The sequence below is a fragment of the Meleagris gallopavo genome, chromosome 6, assembly GCF_000146605.3.
Source record: "Meleagris gallopavo isolate NT-WF06-2002-E0010 breed Aviagen turkey brand Nicholas breeding stock chromosome 6, Turkey_5.1, whole genome shotgun sequence".
In the NCBI taxonomy this organism is placed as follows: domain Eukaryota; kingdom Metazoa; phylum Chordata; class Aves; order Galliformes; family Phasianidae; genus Meleagris; species Meleagris gallopavo.
In genome coordinates, this window is record NC_015016.2 from 11853934 (window position 1) to 11869894 (window position 15961).

Consider the following 15961-nt stretch of genomic DNA (forward strand, 5'->3'; position numbering starts at 1 on the left):
TGCCTCGCGTGGGTCTGCGGGGCCCGGGGCCCGCCGGAGCGGTTCTGCCCCGCTGTGCTGGGCCCGAACGCGTCGCGCCTGGAGCGGAGCTGTGATAGGGAGCGGACGGCTGCCGGCGTCGGCGAGTGGGGCCTGAGCTCGGGGAGCCTGCTGGGTGCGCGCCTGGCCCGGGGTGGCGGAGAGAGGGGCGGCTGCTGCTTCTCGTCGGGAGCTGTCGTAATGCAGAGGCGCAGAAGTCGCAGTTCAGCGTTAGTGCAATAAGCTGGCAGCGATTTCTAGTACCCAAGGCTGTGTAGCCTACAGAATTGCTGTAATAGCAAAAGTTGTTTCCATGTTGCCCCCGCGTAGATTATTAGAGGTGATGACTTGGTGGATGAGGTGCCTGCGTGTGCTCAGCCCAGAGCAGAGAAGCTGAGGGGAGACCTGATGGCGGCTGCAGCTCCTCACAGGGAGCAGAGGGGCAGCGCTGAGCTCTGCTCTGTGTGACAGCGACAGGGCCCGAGGGAACGGCATGGAGCTGTGTCAGGGGAGGGGCAGCTGGGGTCAGGGAATGGTTCTGCACCACAGGGTGTTCAGGCACTGGAACAGGCTGCACAGGGCTGCACGGCCCTGAGTGCTGGAGTTAAGAAATGTTTGGACACCGCTCCAGAGAGTTTGGATTTTAGGTGGTCCCTGTGTGGAGCCGGAGGTTGGACTCAGTGAACCTTGGGGGTCCCTTCCAACATGTTCTGCTAGGACGTAGTTTTCTTCAGGTGGTGGATTTATATGCAGGCATAACCAGTGACAGACTGTGTGGCAGATGTCTGAAGCAGAATTTGCTGTTAAAAGGCATTGAGAAACTTGGCTAACGGCAGGTCTCCTGAGATAATGACTTAATATCTTAATATTTTAAGGGTGATAAGGCGCTGGCACAAGGTGTTCAGAGTGGTGTTGGATGCCTGTCCCTGCGGACACTCAAAGTCAGGCTGGCTGGGGATCTGAGCGCCTGGTGTAGATGTCCCTCCTCATTGCAGGGGAGTTGGACCAGATGACCTTTACAGGTCCTTCCCAACTCAAACCGTTCTGTGATTTTACAAATTGGTGACTGTGAGGCATGGGAATTTAACACAAAACTGTAGAAATATTGCAAGGAGAAATACAAAAAGGTGTTAAAATGCACAATATTTGTCCAGTGTTATAAAACAGTATTTGTGCTGTTAGATGGTTCAGAGTAGCTTTGGGTGAAGAACGAAGTACATCTTTGCATATGTATGCCACAGCAAGAAGTGCATCCTCTGACCCATTTATTTACTGTTACGTTGCTCAGAGAAGACTTCGGAGTGTTACCTGGAGATCATCGCTGCATGTGGGCTGTGCCGCAGTTACCACTGTGCAGTGACTTCAGCTGTTTGCTGCCATGTTCAGCTGTGGGTGTAGCTCTTCTGGCTGCTGCAAATACCTTGTAGAGTTGCATATAGCTGAGTACAATGTAAAACTGCCTTAGAATCATAGAATCCTTAGACTTGGAAGGGACCTTTAAAGGTCATCTAGTCCATCTCCCCTGCAGTGAACAGGAACGGGTGCATGGGTAAATCAGGTTGCCCAGGGCCTAATCTAGCCTGGCCTTGAAAGCCTCCAGGGATGGGGCATCTACCACATTTCTAGGCAACCTGTGCCAGTGCCTCACCACCCTCACTGTAGAAGATTTTTTCCTTATATCCAAGCTAAATCTGCCCTCTTTAAGCTTGAATCCATTTCCCCTTGTTCTATCACCACAGACCCTGCTAAATAGTCCATGCCCTTCTTTCCTGTAGCTCCTCTTTCGATCCTGACAGGTCACTATCAGATCACCTCACAGCCTTCTCTTCTCCAGGCTGCACAGCCCTGGCTCTCCCAGCCTGTCCTTGCAGGAGAGGCGTTCCATTCCTGGGATCATTTTTGTAGCCCTCCTCTGGATGCACTCCAACAGGTCCACATCTCTCTGGTACTGAAGACTCCACATCTGGAGTACTCCAGGTGAGGTCCCACTAGCACAGAGCAAAGGGGCAGGATCACCTCCCTGTCCACACTTCTTTTGATGCAGCACAGAATACAGTTGTCCTTCTGGGCTGCAAGGGCACACTGCTGGCTCACGTCCAGCTTTCCACCCACCAGTACTCTGGAGACTCTTCTGATCACACTTGATTGAAAATATGTTTTAGAGCTTAAAATTGGCATGGTCTTCTTGTTCCTTTAACTTCAGGATTCAATCCTTCCTTTGAAAAATCTTAAATAGAGTAAGACCCTAAGTTTATCTGGGGGTCTTTTCGTACGGTTTAATTTTGGATAGAAGGAAAAAGTCTTTTGTAATGAGGGTAGTGAGGCACTGGAACAGGTTGCCCAGGGATGTGATTGATGCCCCATCCGTGGAGATTTTCAAGGTGAGGTTGGATCAGGCCCTGGACAGCCTGATTTACCTGTGTGTGTCCCTGTTCGTTGCAGGGGAGTTGGACTAGATGACCTTTGAAGGTCCTTTCCAACTCTAAGAGTTGTATGACTCTATGAATACATGTTCTGGTAAATTTCGATTCTTTGTTCATATTGTGTGGCTGGTTGATTTTTTTTAAAATTGATTCTGAAGTATTTTGATTGGATTTAAGAGGAAAGGTATTATCAAGAATAATACGGTTAGGGTTGGGTTTTTTGGTTGTTATTTTGTTTTTTGTTTTTGTTTTTTACCATTTTCATGTGTTTCATACAGATTCTTTTCCAATTGATCCAATCCAAGAAAATTATGTCCGTAATGTGAGAAACTGCATTTTTTCAATTGTCTATCCCACACCTTTTAAATCCAGAGTTCTTCTTGTGGCTGTTTCAGAGGTTGGTATTATTTTGGTTCCTCTCCAGTTTATAACAATAGTTAAAATACATATTAAAGTATATTTTAATATTCATAAACTATTTATTGTTGAGGTGTCAGTATATACTTCAAACAAATAGGACATTTAAACCATATTGTGAGATGTCTACTGATAATAAAGGATATAGACAACACATTTGTTATCACCAGAATTTTGTTCATATTCAAGTACCACATGTATTATTTTTCTCCAGGAAGTTATTGAAGATATTTTGGATCTTCATATATCTGTCAAAGAAACATCTGATTTTTTTCAGTTTGTCAGCGGTGAGAAAGTGTTACCTGGGTCTGTTCCATTGGCCCATAGATACGGAGGTCATCAGGTAACTAACCCTTGTTCTTCCAGGTGGAATTGTGTAGTTCTTTTAATGTGGATTCTACCTTAAATTATATTATTTCCTTGAATTATGTACGTATATGTACTTGTAAATGTATGCATGTATACCCATAAGTACATGAATGTATGTGGATGTTTAGATGGCAGGTTTGCTCTTTCTGAGGGCTGCGGATAGAAGAGATCTATAATACCCTTTTGTGGTACTGTGTCTGCTTTCTCTGCCTCTGTTTTCCAAGAAGCAAATTGTTCTTATATTTTCTGTTAGCTGCAGAGTCTGCTTTGTACCCCACAGCCTGGCAAGCTCTGGTTGGTGATAGATAGTACTGGCTCAGGGGAGCGAAGAAGGACAGAACCTCACTGAATTCAGCAATAGCGTGATTTAATAAGAGTTAAGTTTCATTAAAATAGATGAAATTATTCATGGAAAAGAGTGGTAGAACTTGGTGCATAATTTCCAGTTTAAAATCGTGTATTTATTACAAGACGTGTTGGTTGAAGGGCTCATTATGCAGAAAAGACAGGTCAGTAACTGGCTTTGTAGCTGGAGGGTAGAGGGAAAATATGGGGATTACTGTGTCTGTGTGCGGTTTCTGATTCATTGTTGGTGTGAGTGTGAAAGTGCTTTAGGGATCAATATCTTAATTACTCCCTGAGCAAATGTGTCATTGTATTGCGTAGATCACAGCGAACCTACATGCAATTTGTACTGCTTGAGTTTAACTGCTGTTACTCATAGAAGAAATGATTTGATGTTCATTTCTGCTAGTTTGGCAGCTGGGCAGGTCAGCTGGGGGACGGAAGAGCCCACTTGGTCGGAGTGTACACAAACAGGTGCGAGGCTTTCTGAAATGACTGCACTACTTCTGTATTCTGTACAGCTGCAAAGCCCAGGGTGCATTGTTACAAACTGATGGTATTTTTGCAGGCGTGGTGAGAGGTGGGAACTACAGTTGAAGCGCTCAGGAAAGACCCCATACTCCCAGTAAGTTGCAGTTAATTCATACATAACAAAAGTGGATGTTTTCTGTTTTAGAGTTGCCTAGATTTTGTGACTGATTTTTTTATTTCTTTGTTCTCTGTAGGAATGGTGATGGAAGAGCTGTGCTTCGCTCTTCTGTGCGGGAATTTCTGTGTAGTGAGGCTATGCATTATCTTGGAATTCCAACAAGCAGAGCTGCTAGGTATTACTCTTTTCTTTTTCACACCATCCTTAATTAAAGGTAATCTTGTGCCTGAGTTTTGCTGAGCACCAATAAAGCAGAACAAGGACAGATCTTTCTTTTCACATGCATGCAATTGGAACCCTTTCTTAGATATTTTTTTGGATAAAACTTTCCAGAAATCATGAGCTCCAGCTGTTTACCCATTCACTTTTATGTTTGATATGCTTTAAAATATTCTGTTTAAACACAGTATAGTGTACTGTCTATGTATTGTGCTGAACAGCTGTTGCGCTCTTGGAAGACTGTCTTAACTCAATTACCTTATTTTAATTTGAAATGTGGTTCATTTATGAAGAAAGTAAAAAGGAGAAATTGGAGTAATCATATCTGACACAACTCCCCTTTCTCATTTTTATGGTACTACAATCCAAATTTCTTCTATTAAATATATATATATAACTGTCCTTTCACTTCTTATTCACCAGAAAAGCTTGCAAAAACAGCAGGACTAGATTCCTGCTCTGTAGTACCCTTCAAGTTTGTGGATAATCGGTGAGTCTGCTAGTACTTGTTACAGTCTGTTATTACACTAAAGTTATGCATTTTGATGAATTTTTCCAGAATCAGGCCAAGCAGGAAAATGTTGAAAGTAACTCTTTCTGTGTTGTTGTAGTCAGCTACTTGCAATTCTTAAGACTGGTAGGAAAAATGGTTAGATAAATGTATTGGAGATAGACTTGAATGTAGATAATTACTTCCAACTCCTTTTTTATACAAACGCACCTTGAGCAGAGAGGGAATTGTATTAAAAACTCATTTAAAACCAATTCTGTTTGAACCAAAGAGGACTAAAATTCACTCATGTAGATGACCTTCTCAGAATGAACTAAACTGAATTTTTCAGATGATTGTGTTTAAAATGCCATGTTTATTTTGTGTTCCAAGGGAGTCATATGTCTGTACTTCAGAATTTCAGGCTTTAAAGAAGTAAATGTTCTCTGGAAGAGGCCAATACCCAGCTGCCACATGTCAGGGTTTCTGTATTTGCAAGGTGTCTGCAAATCTCTGTAGCATTAATTCTAACACATTTTTTCTTTTGAAATGGGGTGTTTGTAAATGACATTTTGATGGTTTATTCACTGACTTCACCTTGAGAACCCTTGCTGTTAGCTATTGATGCAAATGTTGTCTTCCAGAGCATCAGCAGGGAAGTATCTGGCAAGGTTCTGTCCTTTCTTTGCTGCCGTTTCAACAAATTGTTCAGTGCAAAACCAATGTGAAATTACCACTTAACTGTGTACCAATTCTATTGAGTACACAGTGTGCTTCAGTTCTCTGTACAAGCTTTTCCAACTGTTTGTGAGACTTCATTTGGAAAAACCCCAGCTGATATCTGTATTCTTCCCCGTGGGGAGCTGTAGCACTGAGGCTGGTGAGGTTCACTTAGAATTCTTGTAAAAAGAGTTTTTGGCAGAATTGTAGGGAAAAGCCTTACAGCTTAACCCAGAACACCCAGCAGGTTGGTTTGCTCTATTAATTTCAAGTACTGTCTTCCCAATGGGGTGCTACAGTTTGTGACTATACTGCTTGCTAAGGATTGCTTCCTCACATGGTACCATTTTAGTCATGAAGTGGGTCTACCAGTTAGCGTCAGGGATTAGGTCAAAGAGGTAAGCCAGTGTGCAGTCTTCAGTGTGAGATGGCCCTTACGTGCACAACACTTGGTAGTCATGCAGAAGAGCATGCAGGGCACTTGGGAGCATGAATTCTAGCCCTTAAGCTCGAGCTAAGGTTAGTTTGGGATGTAGTCCCTCTCTTCCTCAGCGAGTGCTGTTCCAGCTGCTGATGTAAGAGTGATTTCAGCTCCCTGTCTCCTGTTGCCAAGTATACCTCTTATCTGCTGCTGTCCAGGTAATGGTACCTTCAAACTGGAGAGGCTGTTTGAAAACTATTTTTATAGTGGTAGTGTGGTATCTTGACGCAGCTGCTCAGTTATCTGGCAAACTTTTAAGTGTTATTTGTTCATTAACTTGTATTAGTAACTATAAAAGTCTTGCTGCCTCCCTGGATTTTCAGAAAGAAAAGTGCTGATATTCTGTAGGGATTTTGTGCAGAGTGTGCTAAGGGTTACACAAATAAAAAAAACCCTCTGAGCAGAGGTCTGAAACAGCAGAACTGAGTACTGTTATTATCCTGACTGCTCTCCTTTCGTGCTCTGATGCACACTGTTGTACTTGTGTCTGGGGTCTTTTTGAATTTGTTTGTTCTTCTTGAATGATTAAGATTTCCTTCTTTCAGCTCACTCATGTTAGCACTTTGTATTCTTACTCATAGAGACATAACAATCATTATTTTACTGCTTCAACAACAACTCTTTCTGGAAAAAAATTCCTAGCTTTGCTCCAGTAAAGCAATTGCCCCGAGAGTGGAACTGCAGTCAGAGTACCCTGCAGCCTCTGGTACTTTGTCTGAGACATTTTTAGTTGTTTGCAAAGCCTTTTAATTTTTTGACTTCTGTGTATTTTTTCCTGCTTTTACTTGGAACAATTCACAGCCTTTTCTTTGCAGTTAATAGAGAACATTTGGATTGGCTAGCTGCTAATGCTTTCTGAAATGCAGAAAAAAAGACTTATTTAACTTCAAAGCCATGGTTACCATCAATTATTACTGTTGTAAGAATTCCTTCTAATTGCCCCTCTGTGGACAGCCTGTTCCAGTGCTCTGTCACTCTGGCAGTGAAGCAATTCATCCTTGTGTTAATATGGAGCTTCCTGTGTTCCAATTTCTGCACATTGTCCTTTCTACTGTTGCTCACCACGAGAAGAGTCGTCCGTCCCCCCCCCCGACTTGACTTCTGCACTTCAGATATTTATAAACAGACTGAGAGATCCCCTCTCAGTCTTCTCCAGATTGAAGAGTCCCAGGTCTCATCCTTTCCTCATGCTCCAGGCCCCTCATCATCTCTGTGGTCCTCTACTAGACACCTACTAGGAGATCCCTGACTTTTCTGAACTGGGGAGCCCATAACTGGACACAGTATTCCAGATGTGGCCTCACAGCACTGACCCCTGGTGAACACCATTAGTCACAGACCTCCAACTAAAGTCTGTGCCGCTGATCAGAACCTTCTGAGCTCTGCCAGTCAACCACTTCTCTACACACCTCACTGTCCACTCATCTACCCTGCACTTTCTAAGCTTTGTTACAAAGGTCCTGTGGGAGAAAAGTGTCATAAGCCTCAAAGTAGTGTCAAAAGCCTGTTGTCTGTTGTCCTTTTCTGTGTTCCTCCAAGGAAAGTTTGGTTTTGTCTTCTGTTCAGCCTTCAACTACCTAAAAGATACCTTAATTACCTGCATAAAATTTCCAGTATTGTGCATCCAGCTATTTTGAATTGAAAGACCTTTCTCAATTAGCAAAAAGCTAAGCAAAAAACAAAGAATTATATGAATTGGGGTAGTTTTTCCTGCTCCTAGGCTCTCAAATCAGAAGTCTTTTGTGCCTATTGAAGGAATAATGTTTCCTTCAAAAGATAACACCAGGCATTCCTTCTGCAGGATGGTTAGTATAATCTCCGTTGCTTTGGAGGGCAAACTTTCTACACATTAACCTTAGCAGAAAATGATGCCCCCATATGGCTTATGGTGATTGATGCAATTTTCTTCTTTGGATAATAACAGAAAATAGAGTGAAATTACATATTTTATTTTGTAAGATTAGTGTAAATTTTGACATATTTTAAAGCAAGTACAACTGGTTATTTTCCAAGCACTCACAGATCTCAGTATTTGGATAAATAGAAAAATATCTAGGATGTGCAGAACTGTAAGGCAACTGAGAGGAAGGTATTGTTTTTAAAAATTCAAGTACAAGGAGTAGTGAAGAAGAAAGAAAAGAATTATAATGCATCATCAAAATTATGCCTTTTTTTGTGTGTTGGTACTATTTGCAGAGTTCTCAATTGCTGAGGATCCCAGTTCTGTCCCTGAGATTACTGAGACAGCAGATTTGGCTCACATAAAAGGCAATCTGATGCAACAATTTGGCTTCTAATTTCTGTTTTTCCAATTTTGCTGTTGTCCTCAGGGGACTTGTAACTTATTTATGTTATCATTACTCTCATTAGTTACTGGGGTTCCAAATGGATGCAGTGCTTTTTCTGAATGCTACCCTCTCCCCAAGAACAATGTACGTAATGGAAAATGGGCAGCACTGTGTAAGTAGAAGGGGAAAGCATGCTGCTAATGAAGCTTGGTAAGCTGCAGCTTTACTGTTTGCCTGTGTTGATTGTAAAAACAAACTATTCCAGCAAAAGAATATTCTGAAATAAATAGTCATATAAAATATAGTTTGATCTCCAGTGTAAATTAATTTTCCTGTAATAACTTCTTAATTTTCATTTCTTCTTTCTTACAGCTTAGTTGTCAGTGACGACGATGTGTGGAGAGACCAGTTTTACAATGGAAATATTAAGAAAGAGAGAGGTAATGAACACATTTCAGAGTAACATGATTTACCACTGCAACTTAATTCCCCATTGCAAAAATCAACTTTGTCACTTATGTGTAACAAAAACTGTGCAATAGGCTTCATTTCATTTATTGAGATAGAAAACTTTCCTGAGAAAATCAGTCTCAAGCACATCTTAGATAAAAAAGTGAAGCCCTTTGAACAGACCTGCTCTGACTGTGGCATGTATTGTAGTGCTATACATTTTTTCACATGCCATTACAAAAATGATGTTGGGATCTAGGGAAAATTTCCATAATTCCACAGGCAATACCATAATGATGGGGCACTACTGTGGCTGCACCATTGCTCCATCCTCTAAGCCTGCTCTGAAAAAGAGTGGGATGGCACAGCATGGATTAAAATCAGAAGTGTTTTACGCTGGTTCGTTCTTTGTTGCTACCTTCTGTGGGGGAGTTGTAATGTTAATGCAGTACTGGAATTTTGCTTATGTTTGCTGGTATAGTGCATACTGCTAAACAGATGAAGATGTGGAGGAGTAAAAAGTACCAATTGCTTTCCAGCAAATTAACCTTTATCATTAAAATGCATGCGTAGTGTGGTATTACGTGTATTCACCTGTTATGTGTAGAGCATACTGCTAGAAATACTTGTTAACTATGCACATGTAAATTATTTGTCTATAGCAAAGACCAGCACGTAACAGATCGACTATGGGATGTTGCTGATACTCCATTTACGTTTAAACATGTATCTATATTTAAGGTGCAGTAGTACTCCGTCTTGCCAAATCGTGGTTTCGTATAGGATCCTTAGAAATCTTGGCTCATTCTGGGGAACTGGACTTACTAAGGTTTGGATTTGGTCTTTGTAGTAATTACATTGCTTCTCCTAACAATCAAATTTGTACTGGAATGCATATATGCAGTTGAAATTCAGGCATCAATTATATAGAAAGGAAGATTGCATCACCGAGAAAGATAACCTGCTGTATTTTTACAAACATACAAAGGTTCTGAAGGCACCGAGATAAAATCCCCCAGGTGTTTCTTAAGGCCTGGATCTTGTAACATCAAAAAGCTATCATAGCTCAAATATTTCTGGTAATTAAGCATTGAGAACAGGGGAAGCTGTATGTTTTACTAAGAGTTATAAATTTAGAGAATAAGGTGTTAGTTTCTCATAGTTGTCTGTGAGGCTAAAGCAGCAGAAATCCCTAGCCCCAGTTTGCTGTATAAGCTACACCCTCCAGGCACGCATATTAGGTAAAAATGTATTGCACAAGTTTAAACCTCTTAGCAATATTAGCTTCTGTGTGTTCCTTCATCTCGGGCAATTAGCATGGCAGATGTTTTGTTTTGTTTTAACGTTGATCATTCCTCTGTGGAAGCAATGTACTGACTGATAACAACTTGCAATAGCAATTGTTTTTGGGTGCTTAAAAACAACAAGAGAGAAATAACAGCTGTTGCACGTTGCATTAATTGGTAATTCAAGGTTACTTCCCCTGTGACTTTACGCTGTCTTTCCCCCCACCTCCCCTTTTCTTTTTCTTTGAAATCTCACAGGAGTGTTTTGTTATAAACTGGGAGATTGAATTAGGGAACTGACTTTAAAATGACACAGCGTTGTTTTTTATTGTTGTTAAAGTATGTGCGAGCAATTGGTTTTAATGAGCGCCTACAGATCTATTGTGCTCATACAGAACAGAGGCCCAGGGCAGCCTGATCTCTGAGGCAGTATGTTGGTCAGCTCTCTAACAGCTGGTACTCTGCTAAAGCAGTCACAGTGCGAGGACAGTTCAGTTATTTGCTCCAACAGCCTGACTAGAATGTAAAACATTTGTGTGCACAGCCTCACAACCCTTGCCCAGGTCCAGCCCTTGCCTGGGTCACCTGCCCAGTGTAGGTGGTTCTTACAGCTGCCTGTGCCAGTGGCCCTGGCTAGCTCTAGCAACAACAGTCCTACATAGAGCTCGTAATTGTACTGATTGCCAGCTGCTCTGCTTTAAATCTGTAAATGAAGCATCTGATAGGCATCACAGTTTTTAATGTATGTATCCCAGTTTCCTTAACCTGCCATATAGGAATGCTATGCTTAGGGGAACGGCCAGCTATAATAGCAAGTAACCCTACTTAGTAAGAATTCAGTCATAAAATTTTCTGTGTGGAGAATTCTAATCTAGAGTTATTACTTGCAATGATGCAGCTTTTTTTGGATCCACAAATTACTTCTTTCCTGAAGTCTGGTATGATATTATGCTAAACCAGATCCCGTTGTGCTCTGGAAATACAACACATGGGAATAGTTTTAACTCCATGGCAGTCTCTGGCTATAGTTATAACTGGAACATTAGGTTGCATCTCTAAGTATTTTTAAAGGCTTAATCCAAAATTCATTGGAGTAAATAGATGCCATTTTCTAATGCCTGTTTGCAGCAGGCTGTAGGTCAGCATCTGATTATTAAGAAATAAGAGTTCTGAATGCTCAATTCTAAAAGTACCAATTTTTCTTTAATGAATTCTGCGTCTCATGTTACAGGAGATTGCTGGACTTTATCATCCAGGAACATTTTCCATCAATAGTCCCCAACAATTCAGATAGGTATCTGGTAAGTATTTTTGAAAGCTATTTTTGTTTTCCACAAGCTTGTGAACAAAGCACTGTACAAAGCTTTGCAAAGTTTGCAGCTTTATAAAGTTTCAATATCTGTAATAATCTTTCAGGTTTTATTAATAACTCATTTACTCTTTGGTTGAAAAAACAAAACAAGAAACTGCCTCTTTTTTTCAAAATCCAGTCTGAGCATTCCTTTTTCACCACTTCTGATTATGGATGTGTTTGTTGGGAAGCTTCCATTTTGCATTACTTTCTGTTCTCTTACTGCTCAGACTTTTAAGTGAGCAATGGTTACAATGTGATGAATTAGGTTTTTCCTAATGTAGAACTATCACGTCTTTGTTCCTTTTTAAGACTTTTACCCTTTTTTAGTGTATCCATATGTATGTAACTGTGTACTTTTATTGCATCTGTGTGTATTTATGTAACTATAGTCTCTGCTGAATAAGGCCGTTTTGCAGTCACATCATTTAGCATGTGAACGAATGATCCCAGTTGGCAGTGATCAGAGATGCACATTTAAAAATAGAATGTACAAAGTATTTCTAAAGTAAATCAAATGTTTATATTGCTGATTGTATTCTGTTTATGTGAAGTAAAACATGTATTTGATTTTAGGAATTTTTCTCTACAGTCGTATCAGAGACAGCAAATTTGATTGCATTGTGGATGTCTGTGGGTTTTGCACATGGTAAGCTGCAGTAGATATTGTCACAGTGTTGGCTTTACAGGAGTGACTCTATAATTACTTACTTAAAGATGGCTTTTATTTGTTCCTTTGTTCTGCAGTCCTTCCGATGTCCTTGCCTGCAGCAGTATCTGTTATTCATTAATACTATGCAATTCTTTTCATAACAGAGTTGAGAAAAATTCCCGATTTTTTCAGTCTGACTTTAACTGGCAGAAACAAAGAACACAGCAAGAGTATGGGTTTTCCAGTATTGTTGTGATTATCTGATGTGCAAAGATGTGTAAGTTTAATTGCTCAGGATTTGATGCATCTATGTAAGAACCTGTCCTTTTATAGTGTATGTACTGTGTAGGATAGAGTGCTGTCCACCCTGGTTTCAGGTTTGTATTATGCAAAATAAAGTAGCACTGTGTTGCTAATACAGCACACAGTCCACGTGCAAAGAAACTTAACTGAGGAACTGTGCAAGATGCTGTTTCAATACTGTGTCACACTGAATGGAAAAGGAAAGAGTGCCATCTAGGTATGGACACCAAATGCCAGATGATATAACAAACAGTTCCTAATTTTTATACTTCATACACCTGCCAGGTCAAGAATGAAAGAGACAAGTTTGTTTTCCAGAATCTGATTTCTGCGAGGGAACTTCTCTAGTTGTCTAGATTCAGTGGATTGATTTTACAGCAAATCTAGAGTGGAATGTTACCTTTTGTTTTCCTTGTTTAATTGTAGGTGTGTGCAATACAGATAACTTCAGTTTGTTATCCATAACAATAGATTATGGTCCGTTTGGATTTATGGACTCCTATGACCCAAGTGAGTGTAGCACTTGTTTTTTTTTAAATACAATTTTTGACTAAACATAAATTACTTTTATTAATCTATGTAATTTCTTCTAATGTTATTAGCAAAAAAATCCCAAGAATGTGTATTGTTTGAACAGTTTTAGGGGGAAAAATATATTAAAGCCCAGTTTTATAATATGCTATACAGGCTATGTTTTGGTTGCTGAGAGTTTGAAAATAAAATATCGCTATTAAGCCTGTTTTCACAAAAAATGCTTCCTGTTGCATTTCATTGATTCAACAGATGATATAACAGGAACCTCAAAAACTAAAAATTGCATGTTGCTGTAAGCAGCCTATGGCAAGTTGCATGCAACTTTACATGCATTATGCTCTTGCTTTGTAGTCACAGCAGCTCTAAGGAAGGAAAAGAAATCAAACCTATCCTGTCATGGCATATGCATATAAAACTGAATATATCAACTCAGTCTGGGATTGATTAATGTAAATGCAGCATATACATAAATGCGCTACATTTGATTATTGTTGACAGATCTCATCTGAGTAATGTTCAGAACCAATAGTGGTTGGTTGTCTTGCGGTCTGTTATCATGAGATTGCAGCCTCAAATTAATGAAACCTCTTGAGCGTAGGTATTATTTGACTTCTGTTGTACTGAAAAAACCAGTCTTTTCTGGCTTTAGGTCTTACATCTGGGTACCCTGTCACTTATGTAGCACATGTTTATCTCCCAGATAAGGATTTCCATACTTTAACACATTTGATATAATTTTTCAGGAATGAATACATAACACTTGCCTATGCAACTCTGTTTTTTTTTAAATGCATGCTTATACATGTTATTTTTTAATTGTAAATCCTGAATCTAGTTGTGCAGTTGTTTTTATACTTTTTGTACTTAGTAGTAGCACTACATGTAGTAAAAACACTGAACAAAATATTTTTAGTATTTAATTTTTTTAAAAAACATCCAAATTTACTTTGTATTTTCAAGTTGGAAAATCCCACCTATGATATATGGAAGTTAATCTGAGAGAGATTTCTTAGGCTTGCAAATATTAGATCTTGAGTTAATCCACTGTAAATAAACGTCTTTGAGATCTGAGTTTAAACATTTCAATATCTTCAGCACTTTTATTAGTTTGCTGCCTAAGTACAGAAACAAATGCACATCAATATTTTAACGTTGGTTGCTTATTTTAATTACGCTGTTGTGGAAGAGTAATGTTTTGTTTGAAACAGATTTTGTTCCAAACACGTCTGATGATGAAGGGAGGTATAAGATAGGAAACCAGGCAAACGTTGGGCTGTTTAATCTGAACAAGCTGTTACAAGCACTGAAACCTTTATTGGATCCCAGGCAAAAACAGCTGTAAGTAATCATTTAAATACCTAAACACTTAACTGGGAGAGATGTGAGACCATCTAATCACCATATGTATAGGGAAGAAAGAGCTTTGAAAATCATTTTTTTTTCTAGGTGGAAACTGGTCCTGAACTAGTTATTGGCTAGCATAAGAGGGAATGGGAATGTTTTCTGTTAACCACAAATAATAGCAAAATCTATCTGGAGGCCTGTCCTAGATGTCATGGGGCCCCTTCTTCTTCCCCTATCGTAGGACCTTTGCCTGTAGGTTCCTGTTATAGGTTTTCCTAGCATGGTTTTTAAAGAGCTTACATATGAAGACCATCCAACCTTCTGAAATAATGAGGTAGTATTTCAGCATTCTTTTGTAAAGATTCCTGATGTAAATCTTGACTACAGTTTAAACTCATGATTTCTTACTCAATATGAAAATGAAAGAAAGGTTGTGTTTTTTTTTCCTTGCAACAGCTAATGGATGTATTTGATGTTTCCTCTGAGACTTTTTCGTAACACATATCTCATTTGATTCTGAATATCAATGTTTGTGAAATATCAGAAGTTTCCATTCTAAGTTTGCAATAGGGTTATGCCCACAGTAGAGTTGTAGTTCCAGAGAATTTAACATTCATTTTTTTTCTTTGCAGAGCATCCCAGATTTTGGAAGAGTATGGTCAAACCTATTATGTCCGGTATGCAGTTCTAGAGCTCACACACTGCAGTCCCAGTACTACAAATTACCATGTGACAACTTCCTTACTGTGCTGCTATTTTCAGTTTTACAGAATTGTTCAAAAGAAAACTGGGGCTTCTTGGAGATAGTGAGGATGATAACTATTTGATTGCTTTTCTTCTAAAAGTGAGTTTGTTTTGCTAATCTTGTTATCAAACATCAGAACTAATGTACTCCATTTTTAAAGCACTGATACAAGTCTCTCTGTTTCACTAGCTCATGGAAGACACAAAGGCTGATTTCACAATGACATTTCGACAGCTCAGTGAAATTACTGCAGACCAATTAAAGGAGCTCCATATTCCTGAGGTATTCATTAATACAGGCATCCCATTCTAGGAACACTCTGTTCCTTATTCTTTGCAAATATGTCTGATCCACGTACAAGGAACATAAGAGAGTAATACTGATGTTTAAGTATTGAAAAACAAAATGGGTCAAAAGATAAGCTAAGGAAAAATAGGGGACAAGTGCTGAAGGTATTTAGGTAGAATTTGCTGTAAAAGAGATGGGTTAATATAGATGTCAAAACTGAGTAATTTAAATAGAGGAAAAGATACAAGTAGAGTTTAGGGAAGAAAATTTGTTGAAGGTTCACTGTTTGTTTCTCCTTATATGCTTTCTCTGATTGCTCATTTCAGTTTTTGCTTAACAGGAATCAGGTCCTTTTACCTGTCACTAACATCTTCTTTCCCCTTAGGAGTTCTGGGCCCTGCAGGATCTGGGAAAACACGGGTTATTTTCAGAATGGGTTGCTATGTACCTCTCACGGTTAGATGGGTAAGTCTGAAGAAGTTTCAAGCTTAAAAGTAAATCCAGCTGTGCGTTTGCCAGAAGATGGCAACTTTAGTCTACAGTGATTTATGTGATCTTTAGTGGACTGGTAAACTGTAATGCTTTTTTT

The 15961-nt window shown here is 39.6% G+C and overlaps 1 protein-coding gene across 1 annotated transcript; it reads left to right on the forward strand.

Moving 5' to 3' along the window:
• Window positions 1-15953, forward strand: LOC100542170 (protein adenylyltransferase SelO-like; the record flags this gene model as incomplete). The annotated part of the gene is made up of 16 exons (XM_010712508.3): window positions 1-154; window positions 2720-2838; window positions 3073-3201; window positions 3982-4046; window positions 4141-4197; window positions 4298-4396; window positions 8792-8859; window positions 9611-9698; window positions 11387-11456; window positions 12083-12155; window positions 12888-12971; window positions 14204-14333; window positions 14972-15016; window positions 15102-15183; window positions 15274-15366; window positions 15758-15953. Coding segments are annotated over 16 exons (1440 nt in total), but the record flags the coding sequence as incomplete, so codon positions are not given.
• Window positions 15954-15961: the final 8 nt, after the last annotated feature.